Source organism: Nerophis lumbriciformis, linkage group LG11, assembly GCF_033978685.3.
Source record: "Nerophis lumbriciformis linkage group LG11, RoL_Nlum_v2.1, whole genome shotgun sequence".
Lineage (NCBI taxonomy): Eukaryota > Metazoa > Chordata > Actinopteri > Syngnathiformes > Syngnathidae > Nerophis > Nerophis lumbriciformis.
Genome location: NC_084558.2, coordinates 37,491,264 through 37,514,781, shown reverse-complemented (window position 1 = coordinate 37,514,781; position 23,518 = coordinate 37,491,264). Strand labels below are relative to the sequence as shown.

The 23,518-nt window shown below is 37.1% G+C and overlaps 1 protein-coding gene across 2 annotated transcripts in view; it reads right to left on the bottom strand.

The window, feature by feature from the left end:
* The window catches only part of LOC133610429 (uncharacterized), a 45,842-nt gene that overhangs the window by 10,138 nt on the left and 12,186 nt on the right, over window positions 1–23,518 (bottom strand). For both annotated transcript variants that reach the window (XM_061966680.2, XM_061966682.2), the window contains exons 8-18: window positions 20,714–22,927; window positions 20,569–20,642; window positions 16,260–16,362; window positions 16,117–16,171; window positions 13,457–13,539; window positions 13,285–13,379; window positions 13,117–13,204; window positions 10,970–11,047; window positions 10,783–10,823; window positions 10,384–10,467; window positions 472–529 (exon numbers count right to left, since the gene is read on the bottom strand). In XM_061966680.2, coding sequence (XP_061822664.2) covers window positions 472–529; window positions 10,384–10,467; window positions 10,783–10,823; window positions 10,970–11,047; window positions 13,117–13,204; window positions 13,285–13,379; window positions 13,457–13,539; window positions 16,117–16,171; window positions 16,260–16,362; window positions 20,569–20,642; window positions 20,714–22,927 — 2,973 coding nt within the window. The remainder of the gene's footprint in view (window positions 1–471; window positions 530–10,383; window positions 10,468–10,782; window positions 10,824–10,969; window positions 11,048–13,116; window positions 13,205–13,284; window positions 13,380–13,456; window positions 13,540–16,116; window positions 16,172–16,259; window positions 16,363–20,568; window positions 20,643–20,713; window positions 22,928–23,518) is intronic.

Genomic DNA, 23,518 nt, shown 5'->3' with positions numbered 1-23,518 from the left:
CTGATGTTCTGTGTACCTACACTCTGTCCTCCTCCTGTCTAGGCCTGCTGTGTGTGTGTGGGTGTGTGTGTGTGTGTGTGTGTGTGTGTGTGTGTGTGTGTGCGTGTGGTACACAGAACATCAATTTCCACACTTCTATTAGCCCCGGGTCCAGTGGACCCGGACATCTTATATGTAATAGAAATGTGTAGGGGGGGTGTATGGTGTGTGGTCATTAAATATGTATTCTGATATATGTTCTTCACAGAAAATGAGCCAAAGTCAGTGAGTCTCAGTTTGAAAAATTAATTAATTGTATCATTTTTCTTTTAATAAATAATGGAAACGGGTCCCACAGACCCGAACACCACACAAGGGTTAAGATTGCTTGAGGGACAGGTCTCGGTCTGCCTGCAAGTGAACTCTGGTGCGGTTTGGTGTGTTAAGAGTGCAGACACAAATAAAACGTGTCCACAGAGTGTGGTAGTTCACCTGTGGTCATGTCAGTGAAGGGTCCTTGAAAGCAGATTTCGTAGCCCCTCATAAGTAGCTGAGGAGACAAAAAGGTGTGCAAATGAGCAATTCATTGAATTCATCAAGTTTTCTTGCTAGGCGGAGGCACAATAGGCGCAAACACGGCCACCTTTGGCGTGCCATTATCGTACAAAATGAAAAACAACCTCTCAAGCAACAAGGGCGAGCACTTTTGTTGCGTTCAGGGTCACCCCACACTTACTGGAAAATAGGAATGGTAAATAGCTTTCCTGAGCCTACGCAGCCGCATAAGTCACGGCCTGAGACAGTTTGAGGCATAAGCGTGGAAGAGAAATGTGTGGCCTATTTGATGGAAAACTAGTTCTGAGCCTGTCCATAATAATCATTAGCCAGAGGTGCTTTTGTGTGATGAAAAAGTGTTTCTTGTGCAGATTTTTAATTTAGACAACACTAATATCCTTCGGGGCGTATCGGAGTGCGACATAAGCGAGCAGCGTTCATTCACACACAAATGACGGATACCCAGAGCCTCAAAATCGGGGCTGCTCATTTGTTTGTCACTGTGGCGTTTGAGCCTGTGCTGAAAAAACACTGAAACACAACCTGAAATGGTTCCCTAATTCAATTATGTGAGCGTCTAATGGGAAACAAGACATTTCTTGTTGTGTTGCGGGCAGGAGGGTAGTGGAGGGCAGCTGCTGTTGGAAAATGATGAATTTATGCAGTCAGGCATTGTGCATTCATGCACAGTATGGATGGAAATCAGCAATACCGGCTGCCACTCCAAAGAAAAATAGCTTATGCTTGTGTTTTGACTGAATGAACTCGTGGTATTTTGTTTTGGTTGTCTCGTTATTTAGCTACACGAGAGAGAAAAAAACAGATTTGATGTTTAAAAAGACGTACACTATTGGCTGATGGCACTGTTTGAGTCACGATTGAGTGACCCCTTTTAAGGACAAAGGATAATACTTCAAAAAATTATATATCGAAGTTAACAACTTTTCCAAAACGGTTATATAATAATATACATACCATAATATCATTATAATGTACTTTTCATTTAAATGTGACTATTATCTCTTTCGCTTATTGGTTGTAAGATATAACATGCTTTTCATGACTTACATATTATTTGAAATAGAACAAAGATGTATAATTAAAAGGATGATGTGGAAATATGAGAATAAAGTTGTAATATAATGAGGAAAAAATGTCAGCTTTATGAACATTATTTTATTATGATCATTAAATCCTGAGAAAAAGGTTGGAATTTTACAATACAAATGTCAAAATATGGCAAATAAAATTTAACTTACATAAAAAACAAAGTCAGAAGAGAAAAAAAAACAATACACAAAAGGGCTGCACGATTAATTGAAATCGAATAGACATAACCGCAAGAGGTTGAGTTTTTTTTTTCTTGGCGATTGGACAGCCATGTTTGCTAATCAGAATTGTTGAGCCTCGCATTTGTCTCTCGCTTCAAACAGAAGGAAAGACGTCTTACTTTGTGCATCGCTCTCAGCACCTTAGCGCGTTTATTTACTAGTGGAATTTCCTGAACAGAGTGACCCTCTATTCGGTCATTAACAATCTTTGTCTCGGCGGAGACTGGAGCGGGCGCCACCGCCAACACAAACACAGTACAGAGAGCCTCGGGACTCGACAGTGAGAAGTGCCGCAAAGTACCGTATTTTTCGGACTATAAGTCGCAGTTTTTTTTCATAGTTTGGCCGGGGTTGCGACTTATACTCAGGAGCGACTTATGTGTGAAATCATTAACACATTACTGTAAAATATCAAATAATATTATTTAGCTCATTCACGTAAGAGACTAAATGTATAAGATTTCATGGGATTTAGCGATTAGGAGTGACAGATTGTTTGGTAAACGTATAGCATGTTCTATATGTTATAGTTATTTGAATGACTTTTACCATAATATGTTACGTTAACATACCAGGCACGTTCTCAGTTGGTTATTTATGCATCACATAACGTACACTTATTCAACCTGTTGTTCACTATTCTTTATTTATTTTAAATTGCCTTTCAAATGTCTATTCTTGGTGTTGGGTTTTATCAAATAAATTTCCTCAAAAAATGCAACTTATACTCCAGTGCGACTTATATATGTTGTTTTTTTTCTTTATTATGCATTTTCGGCCGGTGCGATTTATACTCCAGAGTGACTTATACTCCGAAAAATTAGGTAACACAAATTAGAAGGAAGAAAAAAAAAACATTATAAAACCCAATGTCCCATTTTAGAAAAATGTTTAGCTTCAAATCGGATCGGCGATATGAGCCTATCGCCACGGATGAACGAGCAAAACTGCCGTTGTGATCACATGATAGCAATAAACAAAAAGACAATGTCCGACATTCTTTACATATTACAGTCAATTATTAGACAAGAATAGAAACAACACAAGAGAAACAGTATCATTAAAAATGGTGCTTGGAAGGATTATCCTCAATACTTTATAGACAGGAACATAAGAAAATCACAATATGAATGAAGTAGTTGAACACTTTAATAGTTACTTTGTAAATATTGGTACAAATCTAGAGCAAATAATTCCAAAAACCGGACCAGTTGAGTACTTGAATGACACAATAAATAGAAATCCCAACTCCATGTTCCTCAATAATGTGACAGAGGAGGAAATAATCAAAATTGTCAAGAAATGTAAATCCAAGCCCTCAACTGACTGTCACGGAATTTCTATGAAAGCGATAAAAAAAAGTGATTGAAACTATTTCAGAACCATTGACGTATATCAGCAATCTATAATTTCAAACTGGCACATTCTCAGAAGAAATGAAAATAGCAAAAGTCGTACCGACTTACAAGACTGGAGACAAACACCAATTTACAAATTACAGACCTAGTTCTTTACTACCGCAATTTTCGAAAAATCATTGAAAACCTTTTCAACAACATATTGGACAAATTCATGAACAAAAGTGCAACCAATATGGTTACAGAGCCAACATTTCAAAATCAATGGCATTAATCGAAATAACCAACCGGAAATTACCAATAGATGGTAAACTGTGTGGAGCAGCAATATTTATGTATTTAACAAAGGCATTTGACACAATCAATCATTAGATCTGAATGAACAAATTAGAACGGTATGGCATCAGAAGATTGGTTTTGAACTGAGTAAGAAGCTACTTAACCAACAGAAAGCAATACGTAAAGATATATCAACAGCCCTAAATATAGCTTGCGGCGTACCCCAGGGATCAATACTTAAACCAAAATTGTTCAATCTTTATATAAACGACATTTGTAAAGTTACAAAGGACTTAAAATTAGTATTATTTGCAGATGACACAACAGCATTTTGTTCAGGAGAGAACACACGGAAGCTAATAAAAACAATAACAAAAGAAATGAACACATTAAAAAGATGGTTTGACAAAAACAGACTATCTTTGAATCTCAGTAAAAGTAAAATAATGATATTTGATAATAGTGGAAGAGAAAGTCAAACAAGTACAAATAGACGGAGTACCGGTAGGTATTGAAAGAGTAACTTGAAAGAGTAACAGAAACTATATTTTGGGGTGTAATAATAGATGATAAAATGAACTGGAAACCTCATATAAAAATATACAACAAAAGGTGGCAATAAATATTTCAATAATGAACAAAGCAAAATATGTTCTGGACCAATAATCACTCCATATTCTCTACTGGTTGCGCGTGTTACCATATCTTAGACTTAGACAAACTTTATTGATCCATAAGGGAAATTGTTCCACACAGTAGCTCAGTTACAAATAATGGAAAGGGCAGGTATAAAGTAGACTAAAAATGTACCATAGTAGCAATATAAAATATATATGTAATATTTACACATTATTTATACAGTATATAATATATAGTGATATATTATATTATATCAGTATATTATATATATATATATATATATATATATATATATATATATATATATATATATATATATATATATATATATATATATATATATACACACACACACACACACACACACACCGGTGTATATGTATATATATATATATATATATATATATATATATATATATCACCCCCGCGACCCCAAAAGGGACAAGCGGTAGAAAATGGATGGATGGATGGATATCTCAGTTATTGTGCAGAAATATGGGGAAATAATTACACAACTACTCTTCAGTCACTAATTGTGTTACAGAACAAATCAATTAGAATAATATATAATGTTGGATATAGAGAATATACAAACCCATTTTTTTTATTGAATACAAAATATAGAAATCCAATGACTTTGTACATAATTCTAGCTGTTTGCAAATGCACCAAGCAAACCAAAACCTGCTACCCAAGAATGTACAACAATTCTTCTCAACAAAACAAGAGAAATATAACCTTAGAGGAAAATATAACTTTAAATATTTGTATGCCCGTACAACACTTAAAATGTTTAGCATGTATGTGGAATTCAATTATGGAATGGATTAACCGAAGAAGTCAAACAATGTACTAATATGATCCAGTTTAAGTAGATGTTCAAACTACAAGTGTTTACAAAGTACGAAGAAGAACAACTATGATAAATGTCTTCATTGGGTGAATCATAACTGACTAACTATTTATGAAGAGATCTGTTGTGTTTAGAATTCATTGATGTAAATTGTCGACAAATTGAGAGCAGGAAGTGAATATATGTGTTAGTAAATACTGTGAAGAAAAGGGTAAGATTGAATAAGCTTTGTTTCTTCCTACTCCTTTTCGGACATGTAAAGAAAAAATAAATAAAATAATAATGTGTATTATATCTGATGTATCGTATTGAAACTTTATACATGTTCGAAATAAACGTAACCTAACGTAACATTGTTTTTCCAACTGGGAATAAAATGCACTTTAAGATGTTCAATATATACATTATATCCATACATATATATATTAGATTAAACTTTAGCTTACAAAAATGAGTGCATTTTATTTTGTGTTTGTTTATTTTTTTAGGATAACAAAGTTATTAGCTCCCAATTACAGTACAATTGTAAACAACTCTACAGTAATGAGAAATACAAATGTATATATATTTTTAAATGGTTACTTGCCTTATTAATATTATGATTACATTATAAACACTGTATAATTTTTATCGACTATTTCTTTAGTATAAGAGCATAATGTAGACAAAAGCTCTGAGTCTTTCTGCATAAAGCCAAATATTTTCGAAAGTAAATTATTGCATATTCTAATGTGTGGCACCTTGAGACAATGTTTGACAGTCTAAAAGTAACATGTCTTCCTTCACTCATTATTTTTGCAGTTTTATGTATAAAATATAAAAATCAGAAATTGAATCGCAATTTGAGAGAAAAATCTAAATAAAAAAATAATAATTCTGAAAATCGTGCAGCCCTAACATACAAGGAAAAAAAGACATAACTACTAGATAAAAGTCCGAAATTTAATTAGATTAAAATTGATGTACGTCAGAAAATAGTCCACAATATATGAAAACAGATTTTATTAAAAAAAAGTCAAAATTGTACAATACGTGAATAAATGTCTTACTTCTCAGAAAAACAAATACCGTATTTTCCGCACTATTAGCCGCACCTAAAAACCACAAATTTACTCAAAAGCTGACAGTGCGGCTTTTAACCCGGTGCGCTTTATATATGGATAAATATTAAGATTCATTTTCATAAAGTTTCGGTCTCGCAACTTCGGTAAACAGCCGCCATCTTTTTTCCCGGTAGAACAGGAAGCGCTTCTTCTTCTACGCAAGCAACCGCCAAGGTAAGCACCCGCCCCCATAGAACAGGAAGCGCTTCTTCTTCTACTGTAAGCAACCACCCGCCCGCGTAGAAGAAAAAGCGCGCGGATATCACCGTACGTTTCATTTCCTTTGTGTGTTTACATCTGTAAAGACCACAAAATGGCTCCTACAAAGCGACAAGGATCCGGTTCATGAAAAGACGCAATCTCTCCATCCGCACACGGATTACTACCGTATTTCACAGCAACTGATATTCCTGTGAACCGCACTGTGGAACGGGAGCACGTACGGTGAATATTCGCACCACAGGGAATGAGAAGTCATCCTTCACTGTGGTTCTAGCTTGCCATGCTAATGAAACTTCCACCCATGGTGATATTCAAAAGGAAGACCTTGCCAAAAGAGACCTTTCCAGCCGGCGTCATCATAAAAGCTAACTCGAAGGGATGGATGAAGAAAAGATGAGCGAGTGGTTAAGGTAAGTTTAAGTTTACGCGAAGAGGCCGGGTGGCTTTTTTCACGCAGCTCTGTCCATGTTGATATACGTATGTTTGTGATTGCACATTTGCGTACATTTTGGGAGTGAACAGAGTTGTTAGAACGCTGGTTTTTAATATATTATTAAAGTTTGACTGACCTATCTGACTGTTTTTTTGACATTCCTTTAGCGCAGTTAGATGCGGCTTACAACACCGGGCGGCTTATAGGTGGACAAAGTTTTGAAATATGCCGTTCATTGAAGGCGCGGCTTTTAACCCAGGGCGCCTTATGGTGCGGAAAATACGGTAGTTGTAATTTCACTCGAATTAATTTGTAACTTTGTGAGAAGAATTTTATTTTATTATGATAAACAAAGACGTATACATGGCATTAGATCTAAATTTGTGTTTTTATCAAAAAAATAAAAAATAAAATCTATAAAAACACAGTCGCAGTACAGCAAAAAAAACCTACAAAAACAAAGTTGGAGTTTACTGTAAATATTCAGATTTTTGTGGAAATAAAAATGTAACATTGCGAGAGAAAACCCCCGAAAAAATGTATTGTCATAAAAAAAGGAGTACTTTACAAAAAGCAGGGATGTGAGCACCCTTTGAGGAAAAAAAATAGGAAAATTGAGGAAAAAAAGAGGAAAATGTCTAACAGCACTCTGTGCTGCTACGCAAACCTCGAAAGAAAGTGTTGAAAATCAAAACTACATTTCCTGCAACTGGGTGCATTTCTACACTATATTTTACCTTTATATTTACTCTTATCTACAAACATATTTTGGCTCTCTTTTTGACATGTCCCATGTAATGTATCACAGAAATTTCAGTAGACAATTTACTAACATTATCATCTTTGAAAATGTAATGTAAAATTCTTTAACATGCATGCAAATAACTCAGAAAACGTTTCCCATTTGGCAACTCTATCCTGTAACCACGCTGCCTCTGGTAATATTCTTCCCGTGTTGTGACCTCTGTTTACAATCTGTTACATCAAAAATATACCTTCTCGCTTGCTACTAATAAATACTCTAGAACTACAAATGGTTCGGAACTGTGTTCGGCTTGTAATCATCCAAATATGATTAGCATCAATGTGGACAGCCGTCAACGTTATGGCTCAGAGAGCGAATGGAGACGACAGCAAGTAAGCTAGCAAGATGGTTCGCTAACTAGCGAGCTTGTTTTGGTGCGCTTGATCGTCTCCCTCGTCCTGCAACTCTTTAGTTCAGGCAAGAGGAACAGCAAGTCCCTGCGACTGGGGCAACAAATGTTTAGATCCCATTTCTATTGAAATTCCATAAAAAAACACAGAAGTGATATTTTGACGTGAAAATGAAAGTTTAAAAAGGTGGATTTCTGCATTTTCGCAGAAATTTCATATGCCTGGAAAAGACCGTCAACATTTCTCGAGAATGAAGTTGAAGTATGACTAAAGAACGATGAATTGAAGAGAAAGTTGTAATTTCAAATAAATACAATTTGAATGGATAAAAATAGAGTAATCGCTTTTTAAGAATACTCGTTATGAAAAAAGTCATTACTTTATCAGTATAACGTGACAATACCTTTCAAATAGTGGGCGGTCGCTGTGAAGCGTAAGAGGGGGCCATGAGAGGCAGAGAGACTTCTAGTTATAGTGTCTTTATTCATACTTGAACGATACACAAGAATTTAGCTAGGTGGCAGCAGTGCTTGAATTAATCAACATGCTGCCACTGGGTTTACCATAAATACTGTAGGTAATTACCAGGATATACAGGTAAAAGCCAGTAAATTAGAATATTTTGAAAAACTTGATTTATTTCAGTAATTGCATTCAAAAGGTTTAACTTGTACATTATATTTATTCATTGCACACAGACTGATGCATTCAAATGTTTATTTCATTTAATTTTGATGATTTGAAGTGGCAACAAATGAAAATCCAAAATTCTGTGTGTCACAAAATTAGAATATTACTTAAGGCTAATACAAAAAAGGGATTTTTAGAAATGTTGGCCAACTGAAAAGTATGAAAATGAAAAATATGAGCATGTACAATACTCAATACTTGGTTGGAGCTCCTTTTGCCTCAATTACTGCGTTAATGCGGCGTGGCATGGAGTCGATGAGTTTCTGGCACTGCTCAGGTGTTATGAGAGCCCAGGTTGCTCTGATAGTGGCCTTCAACTCTTCTGCGTTTTTGGGTCTGGCATTCTGCATCTTCCTTTTCACAATATCCCACAGATTTTCTATGGGGCTAAGGTCAGGGGAGTTGGCGGGCCAATTTAGAACAGAAATACCATGGTCCGTAAACCAGGCACGGGTAGATTTTGCGCTGTGTGCAGGCGCCAAGTCCTGTTGGAACTTGAAATCTCCATCTCCATAGAGCAGGTCAGCAGCAGGAAGCATGAAGTGCTCTAAAACTTGCTGGTAGACGGCTGCGTTGACCCTGGATCTCAGGAAACAGAGTGGACCGACACCAGCTGGACTGCTGCTGAGTGGTCCAAAGTCATGTTTTCTGACGAAAGCAAATTTTGCATTTCCTTTGGAAATCGAGGTCCCAGAGTCTGGAGGAAGACAGGAGAGGCACAGGATCCACGTTGCCTGAAGTCTAGTGTAAAGTTTCCACCATCAGTGATGGTTTGGGGTGCCATGTCATCTGCTGGTGTCGGTCCACTCTGTTTCCTGAGATCCAGGGTCAACGCAGCCGTCTACCAGCAAGTTTTAGAGCACTTCATGCTTCCTGCTGCTGACCTGCTCTATGGAGATGGAGATTTCAAGTTCCAACAGGACTTGGCGCCTGCACACAGCGCAAAATCTACCCGTGCCTGGTTTAGGGACCATGGTATTTCTGTTCTAAATTGGCCCGCCAACTCCCCTGACCTTAGCCCCATAGAAAATCTGTGGGGTATTGTGAAAAGGAAGACGCAGAATGCCAGACCCAAAAACGCAGAAGAGTTGAAGGCCACTATCAGAGCAACCTGGGCTCTCATAACACCTGAGCAGTGCCAGAAACTCATCGACTCCATGCCACGCCGCATTAACGCAGTAATTGAGGCAAAAGGAGCTCCAACCAAGTATTGAGTATTGTACATGCTCATATTTTTCATTTTCATACTTTTCAGTTGGCCAACATTTCTAAAAATCCCTTTTTTGTATTAGCCTTAAGTAATATTCAAATTTTGTGACACACGGAATTTTGGATTTTCATTTGTTGCCACTTCAAATCATCAAAATTAAATGAAATAAACATTTGAATGCATCAGTCTGTGTGCAATGAATAAATATAATGTACAAGTTACACCTTTTGAATGCAATTACCGGTACTGAAATAAATCAAGTTTTTCAAAATATTCTAATTTACTGGCTTTTACCTGTAGAATACTCAGAAGTAGATCAGGCTCTTTATTCGGAGAAGTGCTCATAAACACCTATCTTGACACGTACAAATAAATGAATGAATAATGAAATAATTAAGTTTTCAATAGTATTTCAATCCAGGGGGGTGGCGCGTGAAAAAATGATATCCTCATATGAGGGTCAGGACAGATAATAATTGGGAACAAATGTATTATGAGATGTATTATCCAAGCTACTCACTTACTTTCAGTGTGACCTTAATATTAATGAATAATGCGTACAAAAGCATGACTCACATTGTCATCGTCGGTGGTGCGCGCTCTTGTAGGACCCAAGTGGTGCGTCCCGTTTACCACGTCGCCTCTGACTTCAAACTTACTCTGCAGGAAAACGCACCAAGGTGAACGTTAATGCCCGATTCTCCCTCCAAAGAAAATGTTCGATCTATTATTGACATTAAACAAGACAAACCTTTGGGAAAAATACTTTTTGGTCTTTTCATTGAGCATACTGATGCGCATGATTTATTACAACACCACAAATCAGATGTACAAGCAAATGAATGTCAAATAATTAATGAAGTGTAGCACAGGAAAATGGCATGGAGATCTTCGTCACGCCGCCTTAATTTAACATGGAGACAGCCTAGTTGTAACAAGAAAGACGGGGCAGAACTAAACACGGGGCAAACGTACCTCGTCCAAGAGTTTCTTTTGCTTGAAGCACTCTGAAATCCCTGCAGAGAAATGACAAAAGTTAGGGCAAGGAGACAATTACTAGGTTATGTGACATATCTCGTAACTGTCAGTGCTTAGGCCTGATATCACATAAATCCTAACAATAATAGAGTAAAGCATTAAAAAAAATGTTTTAAATGCTTACATTGGAAGCTTACAACCCACTTTCTGCCGGCAATTCCAAGGAAGTACTTGAGAGTCCGCTCGCACACCAGTTGTTCGTCTGGTTGAGAGAAATATATTTATTTATCATTATTATATGATATAAATTGTGTTTCTTAATTTCATAGTTTTTTGTTTATAAGCAATTCACTGAACACTTACAGATTATTAGCATCATACTATGTGATTAAATACATGTATTTAGAAAAATAACAATAAAGATGAGCAAACATATACAAATTACTTGTTTTATTTGATTACTTTTTATAGTTGTATATAATGTATTTACCATATTTTAAACTTTTATAAACAATATGAATCATGAACACTTACTCAAATTATCTATCTATCTATCTATATTGTATTACATTAATTCTTAATTTGTATGTATTGCTTTGGTTTGACTTTTTTTAAACAATACAATGAAAACCTACTGTATACAAATGATTATATTTGGTAAAATGGTTAGTTTGGTGAATTCATTCTTATAATTATAAGTATGTTGCATATATTTTTACTGGGGCTGTCAAATTATAAAAAAAAAAAAATCAGACTACCGTATTTTTCGGACTATAAGTCGCAGTTTTTTTCCATAGTTTGGCCAGGGGTGCATTTTCGGCCGGTGCGACTTATACTCCGAAAAATACGGTAATCATAATTTGGAATTTTGATGAATCATGATTAATTGCTTGCATAACTCAAATTAGCTAACAAAAAAGACCCCAATATTTGTACACAAATTAAATTTTGTTGGGTTTTTTCAAATAAATTTCCCCCCAAAAATGCGACTTATACTCCAGTGCGACTTATATATGTTTTTTTCCTTCTTTGTTATGCATTTTCGGCCGGTGCGACTTATACTCCGAAAAATACGGTAATCATAATTTGGAATTTTGATGAATCATGATTAATCGCTTGCATAACTCAAATTAGCTAACAAAAAAGACCCCAATATTTGTACACAAATTAAATTTTATTGACAGAATGTCATCCAGGAACGTTTTTAAACGTTCTACTTGAATGCATGTCATTTATTTGCACAAAACTTGGTAACAGTTTTATCAATTTTGGAGTGAAATTTGCTAGCAATCACACCAGTCGGAGTGTCCTCACTCATTTTTGTACTGTTGGTGGATTGATCTGATTACTGACCGTGTAGCGGTTATGGTAAAGGAGCTTGTACGAGTAAAATAAATTGCATGATTAATCCAAGTGTGCACATAATTCGATGTTTTGTAATTAATCACAATAGTAACTTGATGATTTTGACAGTCCTAATTTTTATATATGAATACAGAAAATTAAAACAATACACATTTCAAAAATCATATTCATTTATTTTAATCACATTTATAAATAGAATGAAAACGGTTTCATTTTATTATATTGTTTAATTACTTTTCAAAACATTTACATATTTAAATTCATTATTTTGAGAAAATGAGAACCTATATGCACCCGAGTATTTATATTTCACAAATACAATGAAAATCTATAACAGAGATTTAAACAAAACACTTCAGCTTAATACTTTTCTAGTAATGTTGATAGCTGTCTTGTTTTTGACAAAAGGATGCAAATAGATGCCAGGTAATTGTTGCTATCATAGTCTCAATTTTCACTGGTGTAAGTAATTGTCCCAAGATGAACACTGTGTGCAAATGTAGCTCTCTACACTAACAGGCTTAGCATTATGGTTGACAATAGCCAATTATCTGCTGATTTGCATCCAAGTGTTTAATTCTGGTTGTCTTCTGTTCCTTCTTGACCTTAAACCCCACAAAAGAGGTGAGAGGCTCAGCGCTTCCGCTTTTCCGTTGCCGGGGAAACAGCTGCCGTTAATGTGGCGCTTTGGATACGGCGAGCGCTGAAATTAAAAATAATCTCTCGGCGAGAGTAATTAGCCACGCGCAAACGAACGAGGTAGGAGGCTTATCTCTACAGGTTTGCTTTAGAAGTGGCACCAAACAACGTAACAAAGGAATTTGTACTGTTACTAGAAAGCTTCAAGTGTAGGAAGTCATTTAAATTGCTATTGTCTAGTGAGACAATTTGTTGTTTTAATTCAAAGTATTTTGTATCAAATGTTTTGGCCGGTGAGGCCACACACACACATACATACATACATACCTGTGCACATTACAATATGAGTCACCTCTGCAGTCACCTGGGAGACCACGCGAGCGCCAACCCTCTTGGCAAACCTTTTCACCGTCATCTGCGAAACGACAAGATTTGATTGGTGCAATGGCGACTAAAGTGGCGCGCTAATTGCTGTCTCATTTAATGAACTGGCACCTGCTCGGCGGGCGCCAATCCAGACGACACCATCACCATTTTAGCCTTACTGCAGTCTCTCTCGGGTGTTTTGTTCTCTTTGTCTTCTTGCACAACTGAAGGGAGACGACCCAGGATTTAAGTACAGCTTTGAAAAATGTCTAAACTAAGCGAGAGAAAAGTGTGGCCTTACGCATCTCTGCAGGGCCGTCATGCTCGGACACGTTGGGTCGGGTGACACGCTCTCCATCTTGTGCACCTTCTGCAAGAGTTTCCCTGAAAGAAAAAAACAAATCCATCTTGATACTTTGAGAACTAAAGGCAATGATTTGCTTCAATAGTCACATTTACTGTACAATAATAATGTCAAGATAATATGAGTAAAGCTGACCAAAAAATATCCTAGTGTTTTATAACAATAATTTATGCTTTTTTGAAAATTACCGGTAAGTCATAACACTGAAATCAATGGGGAAAAATTGTTTAAATGTTTCTGTATCATTAGAAAGTAATTATTGAACAGAACCACAGTTTTTGTGCAATACAGTATAAATTGCATTATATAGTATATATATATATATAAATAATAAAATAAACTTTAAGGCAGGGGTGTCAAACTCCTTTTTATTGAGAGCCACATTGCAATTATGGCTGCCCTCAGGAGGATGCTTATAACAATGAATATGTAAGATTATAAATGTATAATGGCCCCATTACACAAATTGCATAGGCAACTGTTTTTAATTATTATATTTATTACAAACAGATTGATGGAGAACTTAGTTCTAAATCAAAAGTCAACGTGACAAGTGATATTTAAAATGTTATGTTTGCTAACCAAATAAAAAAATGCTTGTAAAATCTTGGTGCGTGATCAGATAGTGTAGAACGAATGTGTCCAAACTTTTTGACTCGGGGGCCGCATTGGGCTAAAAAATTTTGGCCAAGGGCCGAAAGCATGTAAAGTAAAAATATGTATACACAGATGTATAAACTATACATATTATATTAATATATTATATACATACCTGTATATGATACATGTACATACAATATGTGTGTATATATATATATATATATATATATACTTATATATACTGTATATACATACAAACACACACACACACACATTTTATAATTAGCCTATTGAGTCTGACTGCCGAGAAATATGATGAACATTTCCAAGCATTTACAAGCACTTCACCGAAAATTCAAGCATTTTTCAAACCTTGAAAACACAACATTAAAATCCAAGCATTTTCAAGGTTTTTAAGCACCCGTACGAACCCTGCATTTAGCCAGAAAGTGCTTTATTATTTCCAGTCTCATTACATGATATGGCGGGCAGGTTTAACACCTGTTTTAGGGGAATAAACATACATAATTTTGACAGGAACAAAGTCAAAGTGGTGTGAAAAAAGGTTCACATTTTACGGTAATAAAGTTGTAGTTTTACACGAAGGAGTATTTTTAAAACTTTCAAATTAGCTGATTTGCCGCTTTTCTGCTCTGTCCGCCGTGGCCACAAATAATTTCTGCAGAGGTATCAATGAGAATGACGTGCTAGCTGTAACCCAATTTGTAGGTCACATCTTCCATACACAGCTGTGGACGTGGACGTCGACGTGGCGCTGAACTAGCTAAGCCCGAAAGAAGATCCCCTATGACTATCTGTTGGCTTCCCGATGGACTGGACTCCCACATTATCTATTAATCTAACAATTCATTATTACTCCTACTCAACATCCATTGCAGCGATCACCCTGGAAGCGGGTTCCCTACATTTGTTATCCATTCTCAAGATTTCTACATTTTTACCAGCTGGAGTCTTTTGATTTTTTACTTGTCCAGACATGGGTTTGGATCAGGGGATGTCATGAGTTTATCAAGCCCTTTGAGACACTTGTGGTTAAGGGCTACTATATAAGTTAATTTTGATTGATTGATTGAAAAAGTAAGGACAAAATAAGATTGGATGAACACAATGTTTTATGATACTACGGTCGGAGTGTTCCTACAAAATGTTGTAACTTTTAAAAAAGTTGTTTTATTACGAGATAAATCTTAATGTTATAAGAAAACAGGAATAATTTTACATAATTTAAGTAAATAAAACGAGTAAAAATCATAATATCACAAAATCATTCTTAATATTTCCACAAACTTTAGGGAAATAAAATAATAATTTTCCAAAAGTGAAGTCGGGGAATTGCTTTAAAAAAGTCATCATTTTATGAGAATAAAGTCAAAATTGCACATGAAAAAGTTTCAGTACTATCAAAAAAACGAAAACATTTTTTGTATGAGACTAAAATCAGAGTAAAAGGAGAATAAGTTGTTCTTACATGAAAGTTGATATAAGAAGTGCATTGTTATTATGGAAATAATGCATTATTTTATGGATTTTAAGTTTTTGTGTGATACAGGAAAGTTGTAATTTTACAAGAGTTAAAACTCACAATATTGCAAAATACTGTTACTATAAACAGTATACGTTTATAGTGTACTTTTCTAAGAATAAAGTCAAAGTATTGCGAAAACAAAAAAAAAAGTATTTAACTTAAGTCAGAACTTTACAAGCAGTATTTTGAGAAATCAGAACATTGCAGGAATGTTCGCACATTTTCAAGCACAGTTACTGGTATATTATGAGAAAAATCCAAATTTTTACCTTCTAAGTGTTTTTCAAGCATTATGGGAAAAAGTTGTGTTTTTTTTACGACAATAAATTTTTATTTTAGAATAAAAACTTTTTAGTAGACTAAAGGTAATGTATCCCAATTAAATAGAAAAACAGTTTTGAGATTATTATTATCATGTTTTTTGTTATATTTTATAAAAACTGTTACCAACCTGTCTGGATCTTGGTTTGCCTCCTGGTCACATGGAATAACAGGCATATCTGGGCCTTATGACAATGTATACATACATAAATACGCTGTATATACAATTAATACAAGACATGGACTGATTATTAGAGAGCTCAGACTGCTTACATGTGGGGGCAGCTGGGTTGGCCTCCTTCTCCTGTAGAACCTCGGACACCAGCGCCATCAACTTCTCCAGCCTCACCAGTTCCTTCTTCATCTCAAGTTTTTGCTGGAAACAAGGTGGGCAGGAAAACAATGGAGATATACAATTGATGTGACCAAGGAGGTGAAAAGATGCAAGCCAACTTTCAGTTCATTCACACACAATAACAACAGTCAATCAGCAGAGGCGAAAGCTCAACTTGTCAGGTTACGAATGACGGAGAATATGGAAATAGAATTGTCTCACATCAACTTACTATATATATCAATATATTAATACATATGCATATATTAATAAAAATACAAAAGTGAATAAATAATTAATTTGTATAAATAAACGCGTATTCGGGGCATCACGGTGGTAGAGGGGTTAGTGCGTCTGCCTCACAATACGAAGGTCCTGAGTAGTCCTGGGTTCAATCCCGGGCTCGGGATCTTTCTGTGTGGAGTTTGCATGTTCTCCCCGTGACTGCGTGGGTTCCCTCCGGGTACTCCGGCTTCCTCCCACCTACAAAGACATGCACCTGGGGATAGGTTGATTGGCAACACTAAATTGGCCCTAGTGTGTGAATGTGAGTGTGAATGTTGTCTGTCTATCTGTGTTGGCCCTGCGATGAGGTGGCGACTTGTCCAGGGTGTACACCACCTTCCGATTGTAGCTGAGATAGGCTCCAGCGCCCCCCGCGACCCCAAAAGGGATAAGCGGTAGAAAATGGATGGATGGAAACGCGTATTTGTAAATATATTTTCGAGATTTGAATATAAATAGGCTTGATTTTGTATTGAATTTGCAAATGTGGATTGCTTTTTTGCTTTTGTGTCAATGAGACATTTCTACCATAAACCAGATGCACAAATAAATGTGACCTACACACTCCCCTGAACAACCAGCAGAGGGCACTGCAGCCAGAGCGGTCTGGGTCACAGAGCATTATATGCCTTATATGCAAAATGCCTGGAGTTCTCTGCACATAAACAATCCACGTCTTTACAGAGAGAATGTACAACGGGCCTAAGCAAGCTAACATTAGCATTGCATTAGCTCATGCTAATTTATCCAGTTAATCTGAAAGACCTTGCTCGCTGCTTATTTTATTGTATCAATGCCATTTAATGACCTTGTACCGATGTAAATACTGATCTCTTATCAGGCTGCAGTGCCCCCTGTTGGTTGTTCACAGGAGTGTGTAAGTCACATTTATTTGTGCATCTGGTTTGTGGGAGGAATGTCTCATCGACACAAAAGCAAAAAAGAGATCCACATATGCAAATTCAATACAAATACAAATACAAAATCAAGCATATTTATATTCAAATGTCAAAAATATATTTACAAATACACATTTATACAAATTCTTGATTTATTTGTATGTCCCATTTTTATATTTATAAATTTTATTTGTATATATTTTTAAATCTCAAAAATATATTTACAAATACGGGTTTATTTATACAAATGATTTATTTATTTGTATATCATATTTGTATTTGTATATTTATTAATATATGCATAAGTATTAATATCATATTGATATTTATAAGTTGATGTGCGACAATTCTACTTCCATAGGAGAAACCATTGTTTGGGCATTGTCGCAACACAGGCCGCCTTGGAATTAAATCGCATCATATCGGCCACCGTGTGCAAGCATCACTGAATCACAACCACAATCAAAAATTGCTCCCTGGTTTGCACAAACATTTGAAATGATTGCACAAATTTGTGCAGTCAAGATACGGTGCTAAAACCACTGAGGCGTCAAATAAAGTGGACAGATAAAGTAAGAGTGCACAATGATGGATGAGGAAGAACAAAAAGCTTCATCTGCTCAACAGCCATTCGTTGAATGTAAATAAAAAGCAATTCAGAAAAGATGCTGGGGAGGACTATTTTTTTTTTACTCAGCAAAGTCATCTGTCATCCAGGAGCTGACAGGATGCTACCCTCTGTAGGGCAGAAAGGGTCATTGCATGTGTAAACGTTCCACTCAACAGGTGTTTCACTAGTTTACAAGGCAAAAAAGACGCAACAAAAAAAATTACGGGCTAAAAATCACCTTACTATGGTGGAATCATACACAAGGTATGTATGACGAGAAAGAAGCACAATGAGCGCTTTGAGTACCTTGAAGGTAGAAAAGGTAGAAGGCTATACAAGTATGACCCATTTATTTAGAACGATCACTAAAGCAGTTTTTGATTAAATAAAAGAAAACTTGTTTTGAATTATCTGTCATTTGTATGCAATGGTTTCTTTACAAAAGTAGGGACTCGCGGTATTGTTGGCAACTATATAATTTGTAGCAGCAATTCTTCTGTTAAATAAACTACTCTTCAAGAACTAACCAGTCCATAGTGTCCGTCCTTTATGTTACGCGTCCCTTCTCGACGAGACAACAGCACATGGAACGTGCACATGGACCACAACAGCTGCTATCCAGGCTAATCATTGTCTCTTTAATAGCTCACTGACCCAACTTCCTTGGCTTTGATTCTATGCTGGAAATGAGACAAATATCACCAAATCTTTTTTTATCACGACAACCAGTGTGGTAGTTACTGATGCTGCACGTTCACGACAATTTTGAAACTTCTTAAAGAAACTCAACAACATTAGGGCAGAGTTCTGCATTCAACCCAATGTAAAGATGTTATTCCGATGCAGTAACACCCATGATGCATTGCGTTTCCACGTCACACTTTCGAGCTCTATAGTATACAGCAGGGGTGCTCATTACGTCGATCGCGATCTACCGGTCGATCTCGGAGGGTGTGTCAGTCGATCACCAGCCAGGCATTAAAAAAATAGCCCTAAAAATGAGCGATCATAAATCTTCACTATGACGTCACTTTCGTCACTTGATTGACATTCACGGCACCCGAGGGTCTTCTGAGATGACGCTGGCTGCTGCCAGCTCATTAAAATTACCAACTGGAAGGCGAGACACACTTTATTTCAACAGACTCTGGCGCCGTACCTGTCGTCAAAACTCCAAAGACCGACTGCACAGTTGCACAGTAAAAGCTCTGCTTCATCCTGCCTGCGCTTCCAAAATAAGAGTCTCAGAAAGCTGGCGTGCACAAGCTAGCAAGCTACGGAGTTTGCCGACAATGTATTTCTTGTAAAGTGTATACAAAGGAGTACGGAAGCTGGACAAATAAGATGCCAAAAACCAACCACTTTCATGTGGTATTGGACAGAAAGGAGGACTTTTTTTCTCCTCCATTCGAAAATGCGGACGTTATCATCACCACTGTCTGATTCCAATCAATGCAAGTCATCAGAATCAGGTAATACACCAACTTATATTCTTGTCTTCATGAAAGAAAGGAATCTTTATGTGTTAAACATGCTTGTATTATCTTTAAACACCTTTAACTTATTAACAATATTAACTATGTGTAAAACATGCTTGTATTATCTTTAAACACCTTTAACTTGTTAACAATATTAACTATATGTGTTAAACATGCTTGTTTTATCTTTAACCACCTTTAAGTTGTTAACAATATTAACTATATGTGTTAAACATGCTTGTATTATCTTTAACCACCTTTAACTTGTTAACAATATTAACTATATGTGTTAAACATGCTTGTTTTATCTTTAACCACCTTTAAGTTGTTAACAATATTAACTATTTGTGTTAAACATGCTTGTATTATTTTTAACCACCTTTAACTTGTTAACAATATTAACTATATGTGTTGAACATGCTTGCATTATCTTTAAACACCTTTAACTTGTTAACAATATTAACTATATGTATTAAACATACTTGTATTATCATTAAACACCTTTAATGTATTAACAATATTAACTATATGTGTTAAACATGCTTGCATTATCATTAAACACCTTTAACTTGTTAACAAAAACATATATTTCATAAATAAGTACATATAAATTATATATATGAATGAGGTAGATCCCCACGACTTGATCAATTGAAAAGTAGCTCGCCTGCAGAAAAAGTGTGAGCACCCCTGGTATACAGTATGTAGACAACAGATAAAATATACAGTACCTACAGTAACCAAAAGATAATTAGGAACAATCTCAAAATGTGTATAATACACGGAAGATGAAAAATATAGAAAATATTTTTAAAATATAGGAAAAAAATGTTTTAAATAAATAAAAATACAATAATTGTATTAAATTAAAAAATATGTTTAATAGGTGAAAAATAATAAAAAAATAAAAAAAACATTTAAAAAGAAAACTATCTAGAAAATAACAAAGATTATTTATAAAGACACTCAAATTTACCTGGGTGACAAGAACCTCGCTTGTGAGTTGTGAAGATTCGGCAGACAAGCTTGTTCCATTCCCTTGTACGTCACCTGCATGGAATAAAAATAACATTCTCTTAGTCATTCTTATTACATGGCAAGATAAATAATTATACGCTTACATTTATCTGGCGAGTCGAACAAGTCGACGGACCCTTGGCTAGCGCTGACGCAGTCGGGACTCGGACACGTGGGAGGACGTTCTGCGACACAATCACCTTCACAGCCGCCAGTGTCAGCGACATCCTGGATGCAGTCGCCCTGAGCGGGAGGCGCAGACTTTTCAAAGATTTGCGTCAAAGTCTGTAACTCTTCATTGGATGCGCTCACTGATTCACACTCCGATGAGGACTGGAGCCTCTGAGTCCGCCTCCTTCTGCTCTTCCTGGGGTTACAATGCATGGACAACTGCCCGCTGAGCTCTTGACTCACACCAGGCTGGGATCCGTGGAGCGGTCCAAGGAGACCGTCCGGAGTCAAAGAAGACTCAACATTTAGGAGATGTTGGGACAATTCTACTGAATGGTTTTCAGAGGCCAAAGTCCTGCAGTCGTCCCTCGCTGATGACTCAAGCAGACTCTCTGGAATCTCCTCCCGCTCTACAGCGTTAAAGCAGATTCCTGAATCTACTACTTGAGGGACGACAGAAACATAGGAACTTTCCGTTCCACATTTTGCTACTTTGTTGGGACTGAGGGCACTGCTGACACTACTACTGAGGAGCACAGGAAAGCATTCTTCATTTGATATTTTGGTGTCTTTATTTCCTGAAGTCGGTTGAGATTCGGTTGGCGGAATGAAGTCGCTACAAGTCGGACTAGTGAGATCAATGACGTTGTCATACATGCTGCAGCTCCTCTTTCCATTTAGAGCCCCAAAATGGAATGACTTCCTTTTGGTGGCCTTAAAACTCTTTAGAAGTTGCTCCGTGTCCACCTCGCTGTTGTCTTCCCCTTTCTCTTCAGGGGCACTATGGTTTTGATGGAGAGCTGAATCTTCAGTCGGATTGATTGAACTTGGGAACACAAGAGGGTCATGATCCACACTGGCCTCAGAAACTTCCTCAACGAGATGCTGCGGCCTCCGAGAAGACGCCGTTTCATTAATCTCAATGTTTTCTATTGCTCCGATGTCTTCCTCAAAAATACATCCATTACTTTTGCAAGCGTTTCCATCCGCAGGATCTGACAATCCTTTTTCAGGTGTTTGCAGAACAAGGCGAGAAGTGTCTTTCTTGCGACCTCTCTTCTGGGAACAAAGAGAAAGTTTTCTGCCTCTCCTAGTGTTCATTGCGACGGGTACTTCCTGGTCCTCGCTGCTCGGGTAGTTCTCGATATGAACCTGAACCGCCTCGGACGGCACCTTACTTTTCGAGAGGCTCTCTTCGTTTTGAACCCCAGAGACCAGAACCAGTGGTTTTGGAGCTCTTTTCCCAGAGTTATTTTTCCTCTTGTCTGCCTTTTTCGGAGTGGAACTTGCCATTTCAGCTTTGGCCTGCAAATCAGCGTCCACCGCCTGCCCAGTGCTGCGCAACCTTTTTGCCAGGTTCTGTTCAGGTTGGCGGTTTTGCAACACATGACTGGGAGCTTTGCAGTTAGTTTTGTCACTTTCAAGTTTGTCAAGCTTTTCTGCTTCTTCTAATAAGTCCATGCAGATGTCATTTGTGACCGATTGTGGCTCTTCTTGCAGATATTTTTCCGGTTTCTCCTCAGAGCTTTTTATAAAATCAGTAGGAGTCAGGCTGGTCTTCTTGTGTCGCTTTCCCGCTGATTTCACAGTTTCGGATGGCATTGGTTTAGTGAAGACATTCCCCGGAAGAGAAACAGCAGGTCTGGTTCTTCTTTCTCGCTTGTAGGTGGCCCCAAATACCTGCTCCTCGAGGGCTTTGGCAGGCAACTCCTTTAGATTCTCCTCGTTGTTGTTGTTGTTGTTGTTGAACACGTTGACGTCCAGTGTGGAAGTGGAGCTGCCTGAGTTGTCTAAATTATTGCCGTTTTCAGCGGATTTCTCCAACTCAAGACTTCCCTCAGCGGGGACCTTCATGAGCCACTCGGCAACCTTCTCAACACTTTCCCTCTTCTTTTTTAGTAAACTCTTCTCAGGTTGCAGATCTTTTTTCTGCTTCTGCCTCAAGGATTTTCTTTGAGGCCCCGAATCAGCTGGAATTGAGTTCTGGTTTTTTTTCCCTTTACCTCGAGTTTTGTGCATGGATGTTTTGACTTTTGTCTCCACTGAGTCCAAGGATTCGATAGTTTGGACCTTGTCCTGGATTCCACTTTCTGCTGTCAAATGACCGGAATCTTCGAATCCCATGACTCTTGCAAATCCATTGAGGGCTAATAACAAAAGATAAAATTTACAATTCAGTCATTAGTTGGGCTACACCCCCTTGTGTAGCATTCCCCTATTAAACAACAACAATGGAGTGGAAGCATGGATCTTCTGTGTTACTTTCTAATGAGAGGAATTGTATCCAATAAGACACTAGGGGCACCAAACAGCACAGTGGGTACATAGCCCAGGGTTTCCCCCAGATTGCCAATGGCGGTGGGGTGTGTTCAATATGACATCATATTGGGTTTCCAGTTTCCTGTTTGACGTGAGTGACTGCTCGTTGCGAAAAAAGCTAAGTATTATCTTTCTATCTGTGTGCTTCTAATTGTTTTACAGCTTTCTTTATTCCTTTCCAAACATACTTAGTAGTCTTATCTAACTTGCAAACCACCCGCTCTCTGTCTCACCGCCCCTCTCTCAGCTAGCTGGCTGCTAAGCTAACGAAGCTTAGCGCGGCAAAGGCAGCAAGGGTCTGAAGGAATCTGCCCCCACACGTTGCGACCACTTCTCCCAAGACAGCAAGAACTCGACTCGGTGAAAGACACAACGTGGGTATGGCTCCCTGCTCTTCGTGCACCGTTCTCATGGATAGG